The sequence below is a fragment of the Hoplias malabaricus genome, chromosome 4 (assembly GCF_029633855.1).
Source record: "Hoplias malabaricus isolate fHopMal1 chromosome 4, fHopMal1.hap1, whole genome shotgun sequence".
NCBI classification, from domain to species: Eukaryota; Metazoa; Chordata; class Actinopteri; order Characiformes; family Erythrinidae; genus Hoplias; species Hoplias malabaricus.
This window is the reverse complement of record NC_089803.1, coordinates 66,059,597-66,080,039: the sequence shown is the minus strand read 5'-3', so window position 1 is coordinate 66,080,039 and position 20,443 is coordinate 66,059,597. Positions and strand designations below refer to the sequence as shown.

Below are 20,443 nucleotides of genomic sequence, written 5' to 3'. Positions count from 1 at the left end.
CGAGTTCTGTGACCCTAGAGGTCATGTTTTTATTTAATTTTGGAAAAACAAACAAAAACAGAAATTAAGTTTGCATTATCAGGTGTCTGTAATTACAGTAACTCAGTGTAACATGCAGAATTAGATTTAAAAGTGTGAGGTTCAGTAATATCATATAAACATATCAGCACACACCTTACAGCAGGGAAACATTATATTTTTCTTGATATGTTCCTTAAACACTGAATCAGCAGCGCCTTCCAAACAGAAATATCCATATGGACTGGTTTTAGACAGCACTTTTAGGTTTGAATTAGAGTGAAGCTTTTAACCTTGAACGAGTATTGTTTTTAAACATGGCCACAGGATGGCGCCACATGAACAAAAATACAGTCCGTTACAAGAAAATATAGTTGTATTACTGTGACATGATGAATTTAGTGGGTTACACATCCGCCTTCAACATGGAACAGTGGGGTCTAATTCCTAGCTTGGGCAGAGATACCACCAAAGTTCTTGTACAGGATTTCTTATGCAGCATGTGCCTACATCTGTGGCACTGAAAACTGTATGTTGCTCTGAATAAGAACATCTGAAAAACACCATGAATGCAAATGTTAAAGTGCCGTATGAAAAAAAATATTGCAAATTGAACTTGGACCTGATGCTTATTCTTCACATCGTAGCTTGGATAGATTAGAAATTCATTACTTAACCTTAATCCGTTACGTCTAAACATGCCTGTCTCTATGTGGAGGACCTGCACTTTGGAGCCTGAACCGATTCATTCAGGGGCTATAAAGCTATTTGATTCTCCATCTATAGGGAGTTGATTTTATTATTTAAAAAACTATTTACAGCTTTAAACCTCCTATGCCTTAAGCATTTCCTGTGCTTCAATATGCTGTAACATTAGGCACTATGTATGCTAATGTGTAAACATGCATATATTGTCAGAAGCGACAGCAGCCTGAATCCAAGCTTTCAATGAGCGGACAGACAGACCGACTGGACCCTCTGGAGTCGGACACAGATGAACAGATATATGTGAAAGAGGAGTGCTAGGTCGAGCTGCACGTCCAGATGAACTCTTAAAGCCGTAGATGCCTCGACATTGTTTCGCTGACTTCAGCCTCAACCAAGCAGCCTGGACATTCACTTAGATTAACAGGGGAGCAGTCCTGAAGAGACACGGATATTTACTGCACTGTTTTCTACGCTGATTCTTGATAATCTTAATTCAGTTGTTTTATTTTATGGTCTTTGCTTCAGAAAAAGCCAACTTTAATACGACAATCATTTTAATGATAAATATTCTTCTTTTTTTCTTCAAAAATTTCTCTTGAAAATTTCTGCCAGTGAATGATTTTTGAGCTTTTCCATATGGACTTTTTGTTTGTTTTCTGTTAAGTGTGTATTGTACACGCACACATTTGCAATTTGTGTAAACCAGTCATTCGAGAGAATAATTCAAGAATAAATTTTAATGATTCAGTTGTTTCATTTTTAGTCAATATGCCACATCAGACAATAAAATCATACTTCATTTATAAATTTATACAGAACATTAGAAAATGTCTAAGTGCTGTGCTCAGGAGTATAATTAAAACACTTAAAAATAAAAGTATTATGCTTTGATGACTATAATTTTACACAGGACAAACTTAACCACAGCACGCTATGAATATGCTACATGTTTCTAATCTGGATATAAAAACCCCTATAAAGCTGCCATTCCTAATGTCCTCTGGAATGCTGTTTGAATGTTTAGGAGCCACATAACAAGGATTGTCCACCAACTGGAGATTCTGTCATCCACTTCAGGGAAACTCTCACACGAAGTGTATTCCTTTGTTTCTCCAGTTAAGAACGTACATTACTGACATACAGTACCAGTCAAATGTTGGGGCACACCCACTCAGGGAGGGTTTCCTTTGGTTTGGGCCATTTTCCACATATTGTGAATGTACAGTACCAGTCAAAAGTTTGGACACATCTCATTCAATGGTTTTACTTTATTTTTATATATATATATTTTTTTTACTATTTTCTACATTTTAAATGAATGTGGAAGACATTGAAACTATGAAGGAACACATATGGAATTATGTAGTAAACAAAAAAGCATTAAACAAACAGAATGTTTCATACTTTAGATTCTTCAAAGTAGCCCCCTGTTGCTTTGATGACTGCGTTACACACTCTCAGCGTTCTCTGAGTAACCTTCATGAGGTCGTCACCTGGAATGGTTTTCAGTGAACAGCTGTGACCTCTTCGAGGGTTAATTTGTAGAACTGCTCTCCACTTTAATGTGTTTGAGACTATAACTTGTGTTGTGCAGAGGTAGGGGCTGGTACACAGTTCTATACACTGAACAGCCCTGTTCCACCAGAGACTAAAGAGAAGAGGTGTCCAAACTATTGACTGGTACTGGATAATCAAACAAAACTCTATATGCAAGTGCTATGGTATGTTTTGGTATGCCAGTCATCAGCGAACACAGAGTAGAATCATTCCAGAGACAAGGGCTCAACCTTCAACAATGAAAGCAACAAACAGGTAAAAGAGTAAACCGTATAATCACAGCCTCTGAACTGTACGTTTTAACACATAGTACATATTTTATATTGATTTTAGATACAGTATAGGGTTTTAAAGGATTATGGACTAAAATATTTCCTGAAATGAAGGGCATTCGTTGAGAGTTTGTCCCAGTTTTGTGCTTTAAGAGGGTTCTATATTAATCCTGAAATATATTTAAAATGTCCCTTTACACTCAAAGGTGATATTGAGGAGAAAATGTGTACATCAGGAAAAATAATTGTAGCAATAGAAGTTGTACGTCACGAATGAGCTTCAATCAAAAATTCAGCCTTGAAAATTTTCCAGTCTAAGGTGGGACAAAAGCTGAAAATATTTCATGCCGTCCTGAGAGCAGAGACACTCTGTATGTTTTCTCTTTGTTGAGGAGGAGAATGCAAAATCTCTGTTGTATGAGACAGTGGCTCACACAGCTTTTCAGAAAGGGCAGTTATTGATAACTATTTGCCTTAAATTATGAGATATTATCAGAGGTAATATTCCATTCTTTGGGGTCTTACTAAATGCTCCTTTTCGAGGTACAGCAGCATTTATGTAACGTGAACATGGGGCGGGGGGTTCTAAAAAAAACAAGTGGCTGTTGATGGTTGTACAGTTTACTATAGTGAGATTAGACAGTTGAAAGATTATAAAATCCTTTAGCATTACACTCACATGGAAAGCATTGATGAAACACAGCCAGAAAGCAAGCAGGCTCTTATCACTAGCACAACCTTCTCCACAAACAGCCCTGGCCCAGGAATAAGACAAAACACAAGACTCAGTCAACAGTCTGAGTCCCAATTCATTGATCCATCCAATCATCATGCCTTTGACCCTCTGCAGCCCTTGCAGTCCTTATAACCTCGCATGACGCTCCAAGGGTCGTGATCATGACAACAGACCGGGTTTGGGTTTTTTGGCAGCAGACTGATCCCAACAGAGATGCTGAAAATCAGATACAGTGGCTTGGTGAACTTAGCATAAAATGTGTGAATGAGTTTGGCCTGGTCATATGTGATGTCATAGAAAGACAGAGAGCCTGCTGGCCAGTCCAGATATAGCCCAACTCTCCAGGGTGAATCATAAGGAAGTCTGGTTTTCACCCCATTATGAACGGTCTGCAGCAAAGGAAAGGGTATGGTCACGTCAATTGCCCATGACTTCTTGTTGTACCCTGGCTGACAAATTGTAAAGTTCCCCTTCCTACAAATGTCCTTATAGGCCATCCCAATAGTGGCAAACGTTCCAAACCACTCCACCTGGAAGAAGTGGCGACCAGTAAAGCCTTCTCGACACATCACTTGGGAAATCATTTCAAACCTATCTGGGTGGTTTGGGGGGGACCGCTTGTTGTCATGATTGCACCATGCTTTTTTGTCCCTCTTACACACCTTTACATCCTTCGAGGCTGTATTGGGATCCAATGTCACAGTGCATTCATCTGAGGACAGGAACGAACTTGAGTGAGACTTTGTGTAAACAAAATGGTTTTCAAAAATCATAACATATCATATTTAGCAAGAAAATTCATACATACATTGCCGAAGCTTTTCAATTCCATGTCTCATTCCATGTCCCTCTACACTATTGGAAAAACAGAATATCTTTCTTTGAAAATTGCAGAGTAGCAATGTTTTGTTTGTTACAACAGACTCTACTAACGATATAATATTTAGAAAATGGTTTGGTTCTCAGTCCAGCAGTGACACTAAGGAATTTATAAAGTCCAGCAACACTCATTCAGGTTATTGGTATTTATACACGCCATGAATCACCATATATTCATTCATTCATTTATTGTCTGTAACAGCCTATCCAGTTCATTCACGACTACAGACACATTTGAGTCGCCAATCCACCTACCTATGTGTGTTTTGGACTGTTGGAGGAAACCCACACCGTCACTCAGAGCGGGGCTCAGGGTACGTGACAGCGTCACTACCTCTTTTACCACCGTGTCCCCCAAATTGCCATATGAATCATTAATTAATTAATAATCTGTAAGTGCTCATCCAGTTCAGGGTCGCAGTGGATCCGGAGCCTACCCGGATTTACTGGGTGCAAGGCAGGAACACATCCTGGAGGGGGCACCAGTCCTTCACAGTGCCACAAACACACTCACACATTCACTCACACCTACGGACAACTTTGGGTCGCCAATCCACCTACCAACGTTTGTTGTTTGCACTGTGGGACGAAACCCGAGCACACGGTAGAAACACACGCAGACACGTGGTGAATAAACCAAACACATCACAGACAGAAAATATATTTAACTAAAGTTATTTAATGAGTAAAAAGCCAGGCTCACGTTATTTTCTCCAGTCTGTAGGCTGGATCCTCTACAAGAGAGCGGAGTTGGTCAAAGCCAGATCCTTCCACTGGATTGTAGCTAAGGTCTAGTTCTCGCATGTGGGAAGGGTTTAAACGCAACGAGTTAGCCAGCGATGACGCTCCCACTTCTGTGATGTCACATCTTGCCATTCTTAAAGAGAAAAACAAAGACTTTTTGCAGACAGTTCACCAAACTCTGTTCAACACACTTATCAATGTTTTCTCAATAAAAAACAACAACAAATATAATCAATGACTAAGTACTGTTCTGATGGTCCATTTTATAAAAATCAAGCACAACACAAAAGAACAACACCCAATCTGTCACTTAAATGTTGCCCTCTTTGTAATAATACTGCTGATAACTAGTTTTAATCATCTTTGCCCGTTTTTTTATACTCACCTAAGAATCTCAAGTTTACAAGCAGAGTGGCCCAGTCCAGGTGAAAGTTGCTCCACTGATGAATCTTTCAGATAGTTACCACTGAGGTCCAGCACTCTGAGGCTGGACAAGCTAAGAACTGAAGACAGAGCTTTGCAGACTTCACTCAAGGTGTCAGTAGAACTGTGTATAAAACAACAAATATGAGTAGCATTCAAAGGTATAACAAGAGATTTAATATTCGAAGAAAAATCAATGTCTAAGAATATTAAAATACTGCATTGCACAGAGGCATCACAGGGTCACAGCAGGTAGTGTCACAGTCACACAGCTCCAGGGACCTGGAGGTTGTGGGTCAAAGTCCCGCTCCAGGTGACTGTGAGAAGTTTGGTGTGTTCTCCCTGTGTCCACGTGGGTTTCCTCCGGGTGCTCTGGTTTCCTCACACAGTCCAAAAACACGTTTGTAGGTGGATAGGCGACTCAAAAAAGTGAGTGTGTGTGTTGCCCTGTGAAGGACTGGCGCCCCCTCCAGGGTGTTTTCCTGGCTTGCGCCCAGTGATTCCAGGTAGGCTCCGGACCCACTGCGACCCTGGATCTGGAATCTGAAATTCCCTTGCTCTTTGTTAAGGTTTAATTGGTTGATTCAATGTCTGTAAAGCTGCTATGTGACGCCACCAGGCTGTAAAAAGCATTATACAAATAAATTTGACTTGACTTGACTAGTGGGTAACACTTGATTATAATGCGGCAGAAATGAGTTAAATTCCCTGCCAGATAAACACACCATGCTACAATAACAGTTGCTGGGCAAGATTCCTAATGCTACAAGTGCCTACTTCTGTAACATGGTTAGAACCGTAAGCCTCCCTTGATGTAAAATTTGATCCATGTTTGGCATGTTACCACTTTCCTATTTAACAAAATGACATTTATAATTTGCCATTCCTTATGATTGATTAATTAAGTAAAAAGCAGTGTGTAATACTGTCATATTTAGGTTTGCAATGCTGTGAGAGTCCTGGGTCCTGTCAAAATATCTTGTGGTGTTGGATTAAATGTCAGTGTCGTGTGAGGGAGCAGGCTGTTAACCAATCCAGTGACTGCAGGAGTGGGTCAACATAACCATGTAGAAAACTCCCACACATGAATAAACACTCATGCAATTAAGCAATAATTACAATGAATAATCAACATAAGAGAAAGTTATGGAAGCCCATTTCTACCTCTCGAAGGAAAAAAAGCCATACTGTATCTCATAGTACTAGATAGTAGTCTAAATAATGAGATGGTAAGTCACAACAATGAGATACTATGTCATTATTATGAGATAGTGAGTCATAATTATGAGTAAGAAGGTCATTACCGGTGGCCAATCGGGGAATAGAGCGTGGAGTCACTGAACACAGCAAAAATAGCCAAAAATGTATGTAAATGTAATTATCACTAGCCTTCAATTTTAACAGCTTCAAAAAATATCACAAGTTACATTAATATGTCCATAATCTGTAACAGGACTGTACGCTGGATTTGCATACTTCAGAATTTGTCCAGATGAAGTACCTGGGGAGTTTTTGCCGTTTACCCTGTTTAGATTTTGTCAGTTCCTCTCCTCTTATGCCTCCCCTTGTACATCTAGTGCACCAGAATCTACTGTACTGGTCATACATAATCAATACAGCAAAATAATGCATGTTGGTTATACTGATTTAACTATGCTGTAAAGTGATAGTAAGTGCTGCAATGTGTGACATAAGCTGTTTATGAGTACACCAACCTGTGTGTTGAGGTGTAATGTATGGATTCTTTCCGCCACCAATTTACTTTAACAAGTATCAGTGTCTCCAGTTTAAATTGAGGGTCCTTCAGCAAAGAGCAAAGCTGCAGAAAAACTTGAAATCCAGGTGTGCTGTAACTCAGGTCCAACTCCCTCAGGTGAGAAGGGTTTGCATGAAAAGCTGAGATCAGAGCAGCACATTCTTTGTGTTCCATATGACAGTTGGCTAACCTGGAAAAACAGAGGAGCAAAAATTCCTATATTTTTATGCTTGTTTAGAACCTGCCATTGTTCTTCTACCAAGAGCTGCAGGCTGAGGCACATTTTTTTAATTACAGTATGGTTCCAGCTGCTTTTTGACACGTTGTAACTATTACATCTCTGGTCTAATAACAGCTTTATATACATATTTTACAATCTCAGATCTCACCTGCAATTCTTACATGCCCCAGTTATGTTCCCCCCCCAACCCCCGTCCCAGTCTCAATAACTCTGATCCAGACTATGAGGAGACCTGCATGTGTGAACTAAAATCACATACACAAAGAAACCCACACCTGTTCCCCCCCTTAAGTGTGACGCTTCTCTAGAACCTTTACACAAGTTTCTAGAAAGAAAAATTAATTTAAAATCGTTACTGTATGTTGTATCTGCAAAGTCAATGAAAATCATTTTATTTAGTGACCTACCTCAGAACCCTAATTTGGCAACATGGATCACTTAACCCCTGAGACAGCTGTGAAACTGCACTCTCACTCTCACTTCTATAAAAGTGGCCAGCGCTACTCAGGTCCAGTTCCTTCAGACGGCAAGTACTGCTGCTGAGAGCTTTGGCCAAGGTCCTAAAGGACTCTGTTGTGAGTACTACGTTGTTAAGTAATCTGAGGAAGAAGAAACATATATTTCAACACAAGCAAGGCATTTAGGTTTAAAAAAGTTTGTCTTTAGTCAAGAAAAAAAGTATTATTTCTTTTGTAAGCATTTTTTAAACTCATCCCTTTACTTACACAAGTTTCTCCAGATGACATCTAGGGTCCACTAAGATTTCCATTGTCTTATTTGCTTGAGAAAATGTATGGCTTAAACTCAGCTCTCTAAGGTGTGTTGGATTAGACAGAAGTGCTGAAAGTAGTGGGTCAAAGGTAGAATTAAATGGCGGTATTCTAAAAAAAAGAAAATACATTGAATGACAATTTGTGAGTGAATAATTGCAAAAAGGTATATTTAACTTTTAAAATGATCTCATTTTAAACCCAATTCCCCTTTCATTAATCAATTCTTAGGTAAAGCTAGTGAAGAGAAACTATTAAATCTCTTGTACAGTGCCTTGCAAAAGTACTGAAATCTTTTGAAAGTACTCTCTTTTACTGACAAAATGGTGAAAATGGAAAACGCGTTCTGAGTGAAAATGATACAAACGAGAGCTCCTGCTCTTCATTCTTTTTTGGGCGGAATTGAGCTGTGGCTCATAATGTAAAGAAACAGACTCTGAAACTAGTTTGTTTTAAACAGGGTTGTTTAGACGAGGGGAGAATGCTGCTGTGTTGTTTGATCCATGTGGTGTTTAGACCCAAGAATGGCACAGACATTTCATTAAGACTCCAGAACCATGTTCACTTTTGGAAAGTATTGTATGCTCTGTTTAAGGCCCAGTCAAAGACCAGACTTAAATCAATTTGAGAATCTGTGGCACTTTTGTGTTATGGAATGTAAAGCTGAAACTGCAGCAGAGGTTTTGTTTATATTTCTTTATAATAACCTTGAGATAGAACAAATAAAAATACAACAAATACACGACAATTCAAATTAGACAATAATGAATCATTTCCAATCCTGGGTCTTTTCATACTACTGCAGAACACTCAAAGTGATTGAAAAATGAGGAAAGTTGTTTTGGGAGGAGTTAGTTTTTTTGTATATTTTATTGGTTTGATAATTAAAAACTCCTTTATTGTATTTTGTTGTGTATTTGCTGACTGAGTCCACCAGGAGCGCTGAAGTAAGTGTAAAATCAAAACAGCAGTACAACATTACATCAGTAGGGTAGACTTTATTTGACTATGCTAAGCTAAAGTGCTGGGTCATTATACTTTAACCGACTGAGAGAGGAAATAAGGTCTTCACCACTTATTAATGTAATATATTTGTTTAAACGTCTGTATTAAAAACATTTTTGCACTTTTTGCGATTATTTGATGCCTCTTGAAACCAACATATTGGGAATGTAATTAATCATCTTACCTGAGGACCTCAACTTTGCAGTTGGCACTTTTCCAACCTAAAGATAACAAATAAATGTTCTTTTCATTTAAGTTGCTTTCTTCTAAATCAATTTCTCTGATGATGTTTGATGGTGATCTCAGAGCAGAAGCGAGCAACATCCAGCTCAGGTCTTTAAACTCACAGAGTCTAAGACAAAAAAGACAAAGTGAAATACAGAATAAAGAGTAAATCGTAGCAGGCTTAGTGCAGTGTTGCGTTTTTAAGAGTGTATTAAAGACATATATTGAAAAGATTGTAATTATTAAAACAGCAACTTCTTACAGAATAAAACAAAGTGAAATATAACCTTTACTGTGGAAAGGTACCTAAAAGTGCATTTCTGCCTTTATTTTAAATGGCAATTTATGACATGTCCTGCAATGTCCCAGTTGATGTCATGTGGAGTAACCCTTAAACAGTTTTGACCAACTGCAGTGCAATAGGATTATAACATTATTTACCATGATACGACCTACCTGAGAACTCTAGAAGCCTTGATAACTGGCAATAACCTCACAAAAGCCACGTCTGGTTTGACATATTCCCTGAAGTCAAAAATTCTCCGCTGATCTTCAGAGTTCAGCAAGGTTTTTGCCAAAGCAGACCACTCTGAGGGTGTGTGGTCCTCTTGTACATTCCCTGGGCTCTGGCCTTCACTTTCACTCACAGTGTAGGACACATTCAATTCATCGAGACAGCGGATAAGATTTAGAGATACATTCAGAGATGAGCTGTACTTAATTTTCTTGAATACGTAGGGGACGATGTTCTCTGAACTCATTTGTGGACAGGAATCAGGAAGAAAACATGACAAATGCTTGTGGCTGGGCCCTGCAGATATTCCAATTAGGAAGAGGAGGAAGAAATCAAACTGGCCTTCTTTGTTACTGAGTGTTTTATCAATGGCCCTTTTTAGCATATCATGTGGTGACTTTGTTGGTTGTGATGAACATTCTGCTACTACTTTCAGTATACGTTTAAACACATTACTTTTGCTGGGCTCATAATTCATAACCACATACAGTGCAGAGAGATATGCCTGAATGCTCTCGTGTGAAAAGTGGAATGCATTTCCTTGAGTTAGTTCTTCCTCTTTTAAAAACATGGGCCATTTTTGAGAGAGTTCAGCTGCAGCTGATGGGGCTACATCACTCTTGTTTAGGTCATCTTCAAAAACCGTTAAACCTTTCTCCAGTGTGTGCCACGCCAGTTTGCCTAACTGCAGCATCTCCTCAGCAACAGAACCCATTAGGTTTGTATTTGTCTGTAACTTCCTTCTTCTCAACTGTATGAGCTGGAAATGTGAGTACAGCTCTGTTAAAGTCAGTGGTAGCTCTGTGCAGCTTGCGTTTGTCATCAGTTCTTTTAGAACCATGGCAGCGATCTGACAAAACACTGGGGATGAACGCATGAAGTACAGAGTAATTGACGACTTTATATGGATGACGGCTCTTGCAGCCACACTACTGTCACCAACAGTTCTTTTGACATATTCTTCCCACTCTACATCATCCAGACCCTGAACCTCAACAACCCGCTGCACATATTTGGAAGGGATTAAATCAGCTGAATCTGATGTCACCAAGATCTGGGCTTCTGGAAATAAATCCCCTCTCAGAAGGTTTACCAGTAGTGCACTCAAGGACATATTTTCTGCTGGATTACTACAAGATGTTGTGTGCCAGAAGTTCAGTTTGAGTCTACACTTGCTCAGATCATCAAGCACAAAGAGGACTTTGGAATGTTTGAGAGTCTCAATGTTTGAGAGATCTGGAAAGAACAAATTCAAAAGCTGTATCAGGCTGCATTTCTCCAGCTTCACTGAGCTCAGTTCTGGAAGACTGAAAGGTAAAACGTAAGTGATGTCCTGGTATGTTCTGCCCTCTGTCCAGTCTAAAACAAACTTCTTCACAGCAGTTGTTTTACCAATCCCAGAGATCCCTTTCATCAAAACAGTTCTGACCTCTTCACCGGTGCTGGGACATGGTTTAAAGAGGTCTTCAGGCTCAATTACATCCTCATCTTTAAGAAAATCATGAACGCTGCCGTTCAGACCTTGTATAACTTCTTCAGTTCTGATTCTTTCATCTGTCCCCTCGAATACATGTAGTTTCATTGGAACATAGCAAGCGGTTTCAAGATCTTGGTACTTCTTCTTTAATCTTTCTCTCAGAAGATATCTGAGAGAGGGGGGGTGTTCTTGAAGACAGTCCTCACTAGAAAACAAAATATCTCATATAAAATACATTAAAGCTCATGAATAAACCTAATAAAAAAGGTGTTGACTTGCTGCGTCCATAAATAAGATTGTCCAATAATTCTGTGGTAAGATCTGAGCCGACAAAATTAACTGAAATATTACCTCATTGGAACACACTGGGACTCATCAAGACATGCCATTTTTTTGAAGACAAACAGTCAATCCACTCTTGTATCTGTTCATAACAATCAGAAAAAAAGAATCAGTGTGAACTCAACTATTCTAACAAAGCAGCACAAGTAGCATCAGTGCACTGTGGTAATCAAGCTCAAGTGAACTCAACATTTCTGTTCCAAGTTATTAACACCAGTGCTGAAACTACATGAATCAGGCTTTACCCTCAAACAAAAACCCGAGTGCGGTGAGCATAGTATCTCTGGAACTTTGTACAAGACGGAACACACCAGGACCATGACTGACTGGGTATTATTTATGTGCCGTAGCACTACAATGACGAGTGCATAACATAACACACCCCACCAACAAAACCATGCTTGCTCTGTACTGCTCCTGACCATTAAAGGAAAACAAGGTGGAAGGGAACTAACTATGTATGCTGAGAAACAGCTGGATAACACTGTGAACTACTAAGCGTTCCTGCATGGCCAGTGGAGCTGATAAAATGGACACAGTGTAGATAAAAGGTCCAGTGATCGTTTAGTGTATAAAGTGATCTTATCCGTCTTCTTTAATTATCATCGTCATGCACAGCTCTCAGAGCAACTTCACACCCAGTGACACACGCCTGTGAGGGAGATGTGTGGGATTAAGTCCTACACAGTTAATGCTGCATCAGCTGATTTTTAGAGTTTCTCTCTGCTGTTATCTTCTTTTGTCCCCGCTTTACTTAATGGCGTCATAAATAGATTCGAGAAGAAGACACAAAAATACGAGGGCTAAAAGTTATGGCTAAAATAAAACTGGGGGCTATTAACGTTTTAGCGTTTTTCCGCCAAAGGAGGTTTTTTCGATAACGAAAAAAAAACAACAACCTGTAAACCACAACACACACAAAACTTTGTAAGAAACATGGAAACGTACTGTGGTCTGACCTGCTATGAAACGCTCCTCTGGTTTGTGTATGGCAGTGGTATTTGTGTCGGGGCTGTGTCCAAATAATTCACATTCTAACGTTTCTCACTTGTTCTGTCGGATCTTCGCGTTGACATTACCTGACAAACAGGTAAATCTGATCCCACTGTTTACAATGGCTAGTCCTCTCACTTCCTCGTCGGTTTTCCAGTAAAGGAGAAACTGCGCAGGCGCCCGCATGACATGAGTCTCCTCCGGCGTGTGTTTTGCGGATATCCACAGGAGTCAGAATAGTCTCATATTGTAGGATTGTTGGAGATGAACTGCACCTCGCCGCGGTGTTCAGCGAGAGTTGCGGTTTGCAGTTGGGAGGGAAGGATAGAAAAGAGCCGTTCAGACTGACAGTACAGCCACTGCACCCCACGGTGACGGCATTTCATGAGAGATAATCATAATTAAAATAATAAACTCACGCTATGAAAGAGCGTGTCACAGCTACAGTACATACATGGTCTATAAGTCAAGAAATATAATGGAGATTTACGTCTTAGAATGAAAGGACAACCGTCAAACGTGTCAGGAACTTCTAGCCAATTATGATTAAGCTCTGACCTCATCGCGACGTCTTTCAGCTTGTGCAGCTCGTGGAGAGCAACTGCCTGGCTCTTAAACATTCAGCCACACCGTGATGTGCCAACAAACCAACCAACCAAGCTCGGTCTACGCAAGACCAGGGGAATCTGAACACACCTTATGTCTCTCTCATGCAGTGGGGTCTGAGAGCTCGAAGGTCCGCATGTTTAAAAGTTGTTGCCCAACATAAGCTTTCTCTGGATATCCTGACTTTTTTGCCACAGTACTGTCATGTGCAGGAGACTGTGAAAGACCTAAATTTGTTGCAGACTTGCATTGAGAGGTTTTAATTTGTATTTTTATTTATATGCAAAGGCTGAGCCATCTGTGGATATTAATATTTAAAAAATAATCTTTATTATTGTGGACTTTTATTCAAAATTGTATATTAGTGATAATTCTGTCTCTGTCCCAAATCTTTTCACTGTCATTGTTTATAAATATAGGAACTCTAGGGAGTATTTTAACATGAAAATTACAGCTTCAAAATCATTGTAATGCTCCACTGACCAGCAATAGAGAGAACAGGGCTTCTGTTTTTGCTGCTCAGGGCTTAGAACTGCAGAAACTGCGCTATGTAATTTCTGGAGGAGGGTAAGTCAACCATCTCTCTCACCACTCCCACTTGATTCAGGACAGTTCTGTGAAAGTGAATGACACTCTGGGGGAGCCCAGGAGCAAAAATGCTAAATCTTACCTAGTGTTCCTTTAAATAAAATCAAATAGGTTCATTCATTCATTGTCTCTAACCACTTATACGGTTCAAGGACTCAGTGGGGGTAAAGCCTACCCAGAATCCCCAGGTGCAAGGCAGAAGCACACCCTGGAGGGGGCGTCATTCCCTCGGAGGGTGACACACACTCACAAATTTACTCACAATTATGGATACATTTGAGAAACCAATCCAATATGGGAGGAACCCATGCGGACACAGTGAGGACACACCTTACTCCTCACTGACAGTTACCCGGAATGAGGCTCGAACCCACAACCCCAGGACTCCAGAGCTGTGGGACAGCTGCACCACCTGCTGCACCACCGTGTCACTCATGAGAATCAACAAATAATAAGTAGTTGTTTTTATTAAATTTCGGAAAAACAAACAAAAACAGAAATTAAGTTTGCATTATCAGGTGTCTGTAATTACAGTAAGTCAGTATAATATGCAGAATTAGATTTAAAAGTGTGAGGTTCAGTGATATCATATAAACATATCAGCACACACCTTACAGCAGGAAAACATATATTTTTCTTGATATGTTCCTTAAACACTGAACCAGCAGCGCCTTCCAAACAGAAATATCCATATGGACTGGTTTTAGACAGCACTTTTAGGTTTGAATTAGAGTGAAGCTTTTAACCTTGAACGAGTAGTGTTTTTAAACATTATAAAATAAAAATAAATAAAATTATACAAAATACCTTACATTAATTGCAATATGCCAGGAAGTAATAAGTGTATTAAAGAAAGACTTTCAGTGCAAAAGATACTCTCGGAAGAGTTGGGTTTTCAAGGATTTCTTGAATGCGGAGAGGGTTTCTGTTGCTCTGATAGTGCTTGGAAGCTCGTTCCACCAGCGTGGTACCAGAGATGAGAATAGCCTCGACTGACCTGTATGGGCGGGTTGGCCGTGTTAGTTGGTGCTCCTTTGAGGAACGGAGAGGGCAGGTGCTAACGTATGGTTTTAAGAGTCTATTGAGGTAGATGGGAGCAGAACCAGTGAATACTCTGAAGGCCATCATTAGTGATTTAAATTTGATGCGAGCAGCTAAGGGTAGCCAATGCAGCTCAACTAATAGGGGCGTGACATGTGCTCTTTTAGGCTGGTTGAAAACCAGGTGTGCTGCAGCATTCTGGATCATCTGTAGCGCTCTCACAGCACAGGCCGGAAGACCTGTCAGGAGGGCGTTGCAATAGTCTAGACGGGAAATTACTAGCGTCTGAACAAGGAGCTGTGTTGCATGTTGAGTTAGATATGGCCTAATCTTCCTTATGTTGAATAGGGATAAGTGGCACGATCGAGCTACAGCGGTAACGTATTCTGCGAAGGTCAGCTGGTCATCAACCATGACACCCAGGTTTCTTACAACCTTGGTGGGAGCCAAGCTTGATGCTGATGTTGTGGAGAAAAGCTTTCTTGGCTGCGAGGACCAGTAGTTCAGTTTTGGATAAATTCAATTGGAAGTGATGTTCCTTCATCCATGTAGATATGTCAGAGAGACAGTCAGAGATTCGAGTTGCCACTGAAGTGTCACCTGGAGGAAAGGATAGACAGAGCTGTGTGTCATCTGCATAGCAGTGATAGGAGAAGCCATGCGAATGTATGATTGGGCCTAGAGAGGTGGTGTACAAGGCAAAGAGGAGGGGACCCAGCACTGAGCCTTGGGGCACACCTGTGGTGTGGTGGTGTCACGCTGATGTTTGTCCAAGCCATGACACATTGAAGGATCGTCCAGTGAGATAAGACTCAAATCAGGAGAGTGCATTGTTCTTGAAGCCCATGTCAGTAAGTTTGTTTAGTAAGATGTGGTGGTTGACCGTATCAAATGCTGCTGATAGGTCAAGGAGGATGAGAACTGAAGACTGACCTGTTGCTTTGGCATCTTTAAGCCGCTCTTGAAGCCGGATTGGTTCGAGTCAAAAAGGTTATGTTGGGAGAGGAATTTGGTTGCCTGCTTAAAGACGGCTCTTTCAATGATTTTAGACAGGAAGGGGAGGAGAGCTCAGTGTTGTGCAGAGTGACTCTGTGGTGTCACTGACCTCAAGAGATGAGAGAGGCTGGGGGGTGGGAGAGCAGAAATCACAAGGGCAGAGAAGTGGGTGGGAGATAGGTTGCGGAGATTGTGCCGGAAGGGGACAGAGGGAGCCGACACCATGGGTTGCCGAGGGAGACAAGGATTGAGCTGAATAAAGTAATGGTTAGAGAGATGTAGAGGAGTAACTTTAACAGAGTTAATTAAGCAGTGTTTGGTGAGAATGAGATCAAGTGCATTACCTGCTTTGTGAGTTGAAGGGGTGCATACCTGCTGTAGCTCAAAGGAGTGGGTCAGAGAGAAGAAGTCAGCAGCAGCCGGAGTGTCAAGGTGGATGTTCATGTCACCGAGAATGAGCATGGGACAGTCATGTTCAGGGATGGATGAAAGCAGGGTGTCTAGTTCTTCTAGGAAATAACCCAGTTGCCCTGGGGGACGATATACAACGACCACATACATTTTTACAGGTGCAGTCATCAGGATGGCATGGAATTCGAATGAGCTGTACGAGACTGATGATTCGAACTGGGTATATTTCCATGTGTTGGACATCAACAGCCCCGTACCACCACCTCGTTTACCAGGCCATGGGGTATGGGAGAATCTGTAGTTGATAGAGAGAGCAGTGGGGGTAGCGCTGTTTTTGGGTTTGATCCAAGTCTCAGTGAGGGCTAGGATGTCTAGCGAAACACGGTTTGCATAGGCGGAGATGAAGTCTGCTTTGTTTACCGCAGACTGACAGTTCCATAGACCTATTAAAGGAATTGGTTATGGGTGTGGATGTGTGATATAGAGAGCGAAGGTTATCGAAGTTGCATTTCCGTCTGTGGAAGTAAAAGCGCCTGCGAGTTCCAGAGAGAGCAGAGATGGGGTAGAGACACATTGTGGAAAGAGAAAAATTAGGCTTAGTTTGTTTGTTTGGTAGCCTCGCTTGGGGGACAAGATTGGGAGACACGTCTCTACCCCAGAATGTCTTCACACCAGAAAGGCTGAACACAAAGGCTGACACTCCAGAGGGATCATTCTTTTTGTAATGGAGATCTCACACAGCTGTCCTGTGTTGGTGATTGATTGTCTCGGCTGAGACCACCCACTGACAGTTTGGTAGAGAAAAAAAGGCCTGAGGGAGTGGTCACAGCTGAAACTCCCTCGAGCTGATTGTTTCCCTAATTGAATCAGTAGTGGTACTTAACACCTTTAGAATGGGTTTCAGTTGATACGTACAGTCAGGTGACTGGAGCCACAACACAAGAAGTCCACAAGATCAGTTAAGTTGGTAAATAAATATAGAATGCACAAGCATGCACTTACTCAGGTTCTTCTGTGTCTGCAGTTCCTCTGCAGTGGGCATTCCTTTTCAGACACGGCGACCCCTCCGTCGGAGCTGGTGGCGTTCTGAAGTTCTCTGTGGGGATTCTCCATCATCGCTGATCTGCCGCCTTGTGAGAGACATGTCCATGCAGGTCTCTCCTGGGCCTCATCTCAGAAGGTCAATTCTGAGGGTGCGTGTGGCCGTCTTCTCCGTCACTGGTCCAGAAGCTTTGTCACCACTTTGAGGGTCAAAAGTCGGAGGTCTCCTCCAATGCTCTGGCTGTGGCGTTGAATTTTGCTGGAATAAATTACAGACCTTTTTATTATAGTTTTCTATTAGAGATGAATTTAAAATAGAACTTCTGTTCTATCTGGACCACGCTTGAAGGGCCCAAGACTGTTTAAGAAAGCCATGAGAGTCTGACACCTACAGAGGCGCCTGCAGAGTCATTTCAAAACCTGAGTCATTTCTGTCTTACTCTCTCTCTTTTTCTCCGCGCCACTGGGCTTTTTACCAGAATTTAGAAAACCCGCCTTTAATACCCGATTGGTCCTCAGGGTTGAGGACAAGACAAAGACTTGAAGACAATTCCTGACCATCCCAGAATTCTGAATCATACTTTTGCACTATAAAAGATATGTTAACACAAAGTACTATCATTCAGACAGTCATGTTTTACATAATTCTCAACCAAATAACACACATAGTACGTGGCTACCTTGGTTCTACATAATTTCATAAAAAAAGAAATGACTTTAAACACATGTTAATTAATCCCACCCATTTTGATTGTCCAAATGGAATTAATGTCAAAGAGTTGTGCCCTTCATCAGGTAAACCAAGGAATTAAGGTGATTATTTTGTTTAACAATCTTTCAAAATGTGTGAGAAGAGGTTAAGAGGTTAATCAAGGTTAAGTCTGTGTGTCTCTCTGCATTCTGCATTTGAGAAGAGTTGCATGACCCTCCAAGACCCTGTGTCCTTAAAAGGGCATGTAGTGTCAGTTTTATGTCTCTCTGACACAGACCTTCAGGCACCAATTTGGAGCCAGTTCTTGCTGAAAAGCTTATCTCAAATTCCAATCTTGGCTTGGTGTTGCTTGGGGATGTCTCTGAAAACCAGCTAAAATCTGGGTATTAAAATCAAATCTCAGAAAGTCAAATTATTACACATTTATCATATCACACTACATATCACCCCTTTTGGTTTGATTTTCCCTCAGAAAACATCGGACCAACAATATGGAAATGAATGTGAACAGCAAGGTCAGTGGAATCATTCATTCATACACTCAGTGTTGATACCTTTCTGGGATCATTTAATATGGGAGTAATGCTTCATTGAACTTGATATAATATGTAAGAGGGTATTAGTGTTCACCTTACTTTAAAAGTGTCTGTTAGCTAGGAAAAAGTATTATTATAGTGTGTTCTTCTATAGTTGAGCTAACTACTTAGAACACTGATTTAACATAACTAGTGGGCACAAGCCTGTTAGGCATTCAATGCAAGTGTTGTCACCTTAGATTACTGAAGAAACAAAGAAAAATAAGTTTCCCAGAATTTTTTTTTAAACAGTACTGTGTTATGAATAGTTACTGAATAGTTTTCCGTGGCTTAATGAATTAGCTGCGCATAGTGACGGATGGCAATACACAAGTTAGAATGGAATATAATGCTTAAAGTAGAAATTGGAATTTTTCTTCTAGATTGATATACTTGATATACCATAGATTACTTTATCAGGCGGACACAACGTAAGTACAGATGTTTTTGGAAGCTGACGATTAATACCATTAAAGATATTCTGGGTGTCTGCTGCTCTTTATGACTTAACAAGAGTGTTGTTGTTCCCTACAAGTCCCATGGGAATTTGGTGAAGTTCCATCGGGATGTGAGGAACTTATTTGAAGTCAGCGTTTTGCTGATCTTTATTTACATTCCTGGATAAAGGATGAATGGTGGGGGAAAGATTTAGGACCCTGTGTGGGTCTGACTCATGTGGCAGGAACTTATGAGCTTGTTTCTCACTTTTTATGGACTTTTGGGCCAGTTTAACCAAGTTGTACTTTTGCTACTTGTCCCCCCTTTTCAGCCTTTCACAGAACACATTTTGGTCATAACCATTTTTGCATCCCCTTTTTGCTCTTTTCCAGCCTTTGTTGGCTGACTGCAAATGCGTCTCTGAGGAGTTTTGCAAACTGTCCCTATCCTGTTGTGTGTTGTATGCATTTTGCTGGATTATGTGATGTTTTGCTTTAGTCTCTTTTTGTCCTACTCTTGGGAATTGAATGGGATCAACATCACATTGTATGTTTTTGTGGTTACCCTGGTTTGTCAGGTCTTTTAATTTATCTCTTTCCCGAGGCCATTTGGGATTCAAATGGGTGTTAGGAAAAGGAACTGTTATTGTTTGGACAGTCATTTGTTCATCATGAGCTGAGATTCTCTGGCTCATGGCATTCTTTGTCACTGTTGGAGTATGAAAGGTGTTGATATTCTCTGTGGACCTGGTGTTTAGATGATAGGACTGAGCTTCAAGATTATGTGAGTGTGAGATAGGCAGGGGTTTGTGAACCTGGGCCCAGATATTCAAACACTTGAAGTCAATCAGTGGCTCAAGCCTGTTGAGCAGGTCCTTGCCGAATAAGGAAAGGGATGTTTTCAATAGGAGACACATATACAGCGTGAACCAGACTTATAGGTCCTATTGTTATGAGCACTCTTGCCACAGACTTTATTTCAATACTAGTGTATGAATAAGGCACAATTTGGAGGGAACCAAATTAGAAAACCCGCCTTTAATACCCAATTGGTCCTCAGGGTTGAGGATTGGAGCCTCTCTTGCTCCTGATTGGCTGTTTCCTGTACCTTGGTAGTGACATCACATAAAATTTATGACATTTGACAAGACAAAGACTTGAAGACGATTCCTGACCATCCCAGAATTCTGAATCATACTTATGCACTATAAAACATTATATATGTTAACACATATGTTAAGTATTATCATTCAGACAGCCATGTTTTACATAATTCTCAACCAAATAACACACATAGTAAGTGGCTTAATCCTTACTCTCTTCACACGGGTGTGATTCTGTCTAATTCATTCTCAACAACCTCAACCAACACCTTA

General features: G+C 40.7%; 1 protein-coding gene across 4 annotated transcripts; it reads right to left on the bottom strand.

Annotated features, from left to right (window-relative positions):
- Positions 1 to 1,651: 1,651 nt before the first annotated feature.
- Positions 1,652 to 18,024, bottom strand: LOC136694084 (protein NLRC3-like). Of its 4 annotated transcripts, none has more exons than XM_066667450.1 (11): positions 17,305 to 18,024; positions 11,677 to 11,749; positions 9,791 to 11,530; positions 9,294 to 9,461; positions 8,060 to 8,215; positions 7,742 to 7,933; positions 7,053 to 7,283; positions 5,300 to 5,461; positions 4,874 to 5,047; positions 4,100 to 4,146; positions 1,652 to 4,003 (listed from the first exon to the last, which is right to left on the bottom strand). In XM_066667450.1, the coding sequence occupies exons 2-11, from the start codon at positions 11,712 to 11,714 to the stop codon at positions 3,384 to 3,386; spliced, it is 3,528 nt and encodes a 1,175-aa protein (XP_066523547.1). In that variant the 5' UTR covers positions 11,715 to 11,749; positions 17,305 to 18,024; the 3' UTR covers positions 1,652 to 3,383. The 4 variants fall into 4 exon arrangements, with proteins under 4 accessions (XP_066523547.1, XP_066523548.1, XP_066523546.1 ...); XM_066667451.1 differs by lacking the exon at positions 17,305 to 18,024 and adding an exon at positions 12,616 to 12,782; XM_066667449.1 differs by lacking the exon at positions 17,305 to 18,024 and adding an exon at positions 12,627 to 12,782.
- Between the last annotated feature and the right edge of the window lie 2,419 nt (positions 18,025 to 20,443).

What these genes read in the sequence shown, in the direction of transcription:
- LOC136694084 (XM_066667450.1), bottom strand. Translation starts at nt 11,714, where the DNA reads ATGGCATGTCTTGATGAGTCCCAGTGTGTTCCAATGAG. An exon ending in TGTAAACTTGAGATTCTTAG is followed by an intron (nt 5,048 to 5,299) that starts GTGAGTATAAAA and finishes TTTCTCTTTAAG; the next exon opens with AATGGCAAGATGTGACATCA. An exon ending in TACAGACTGGAGAAAATAAC is followed by an intron (nt 4,147 to 4,873) that starts GTGAGCCTGGCT and finishes TTTTTCCAATAG; the next exon opens with TGTAGAGGGACATGGAATGA.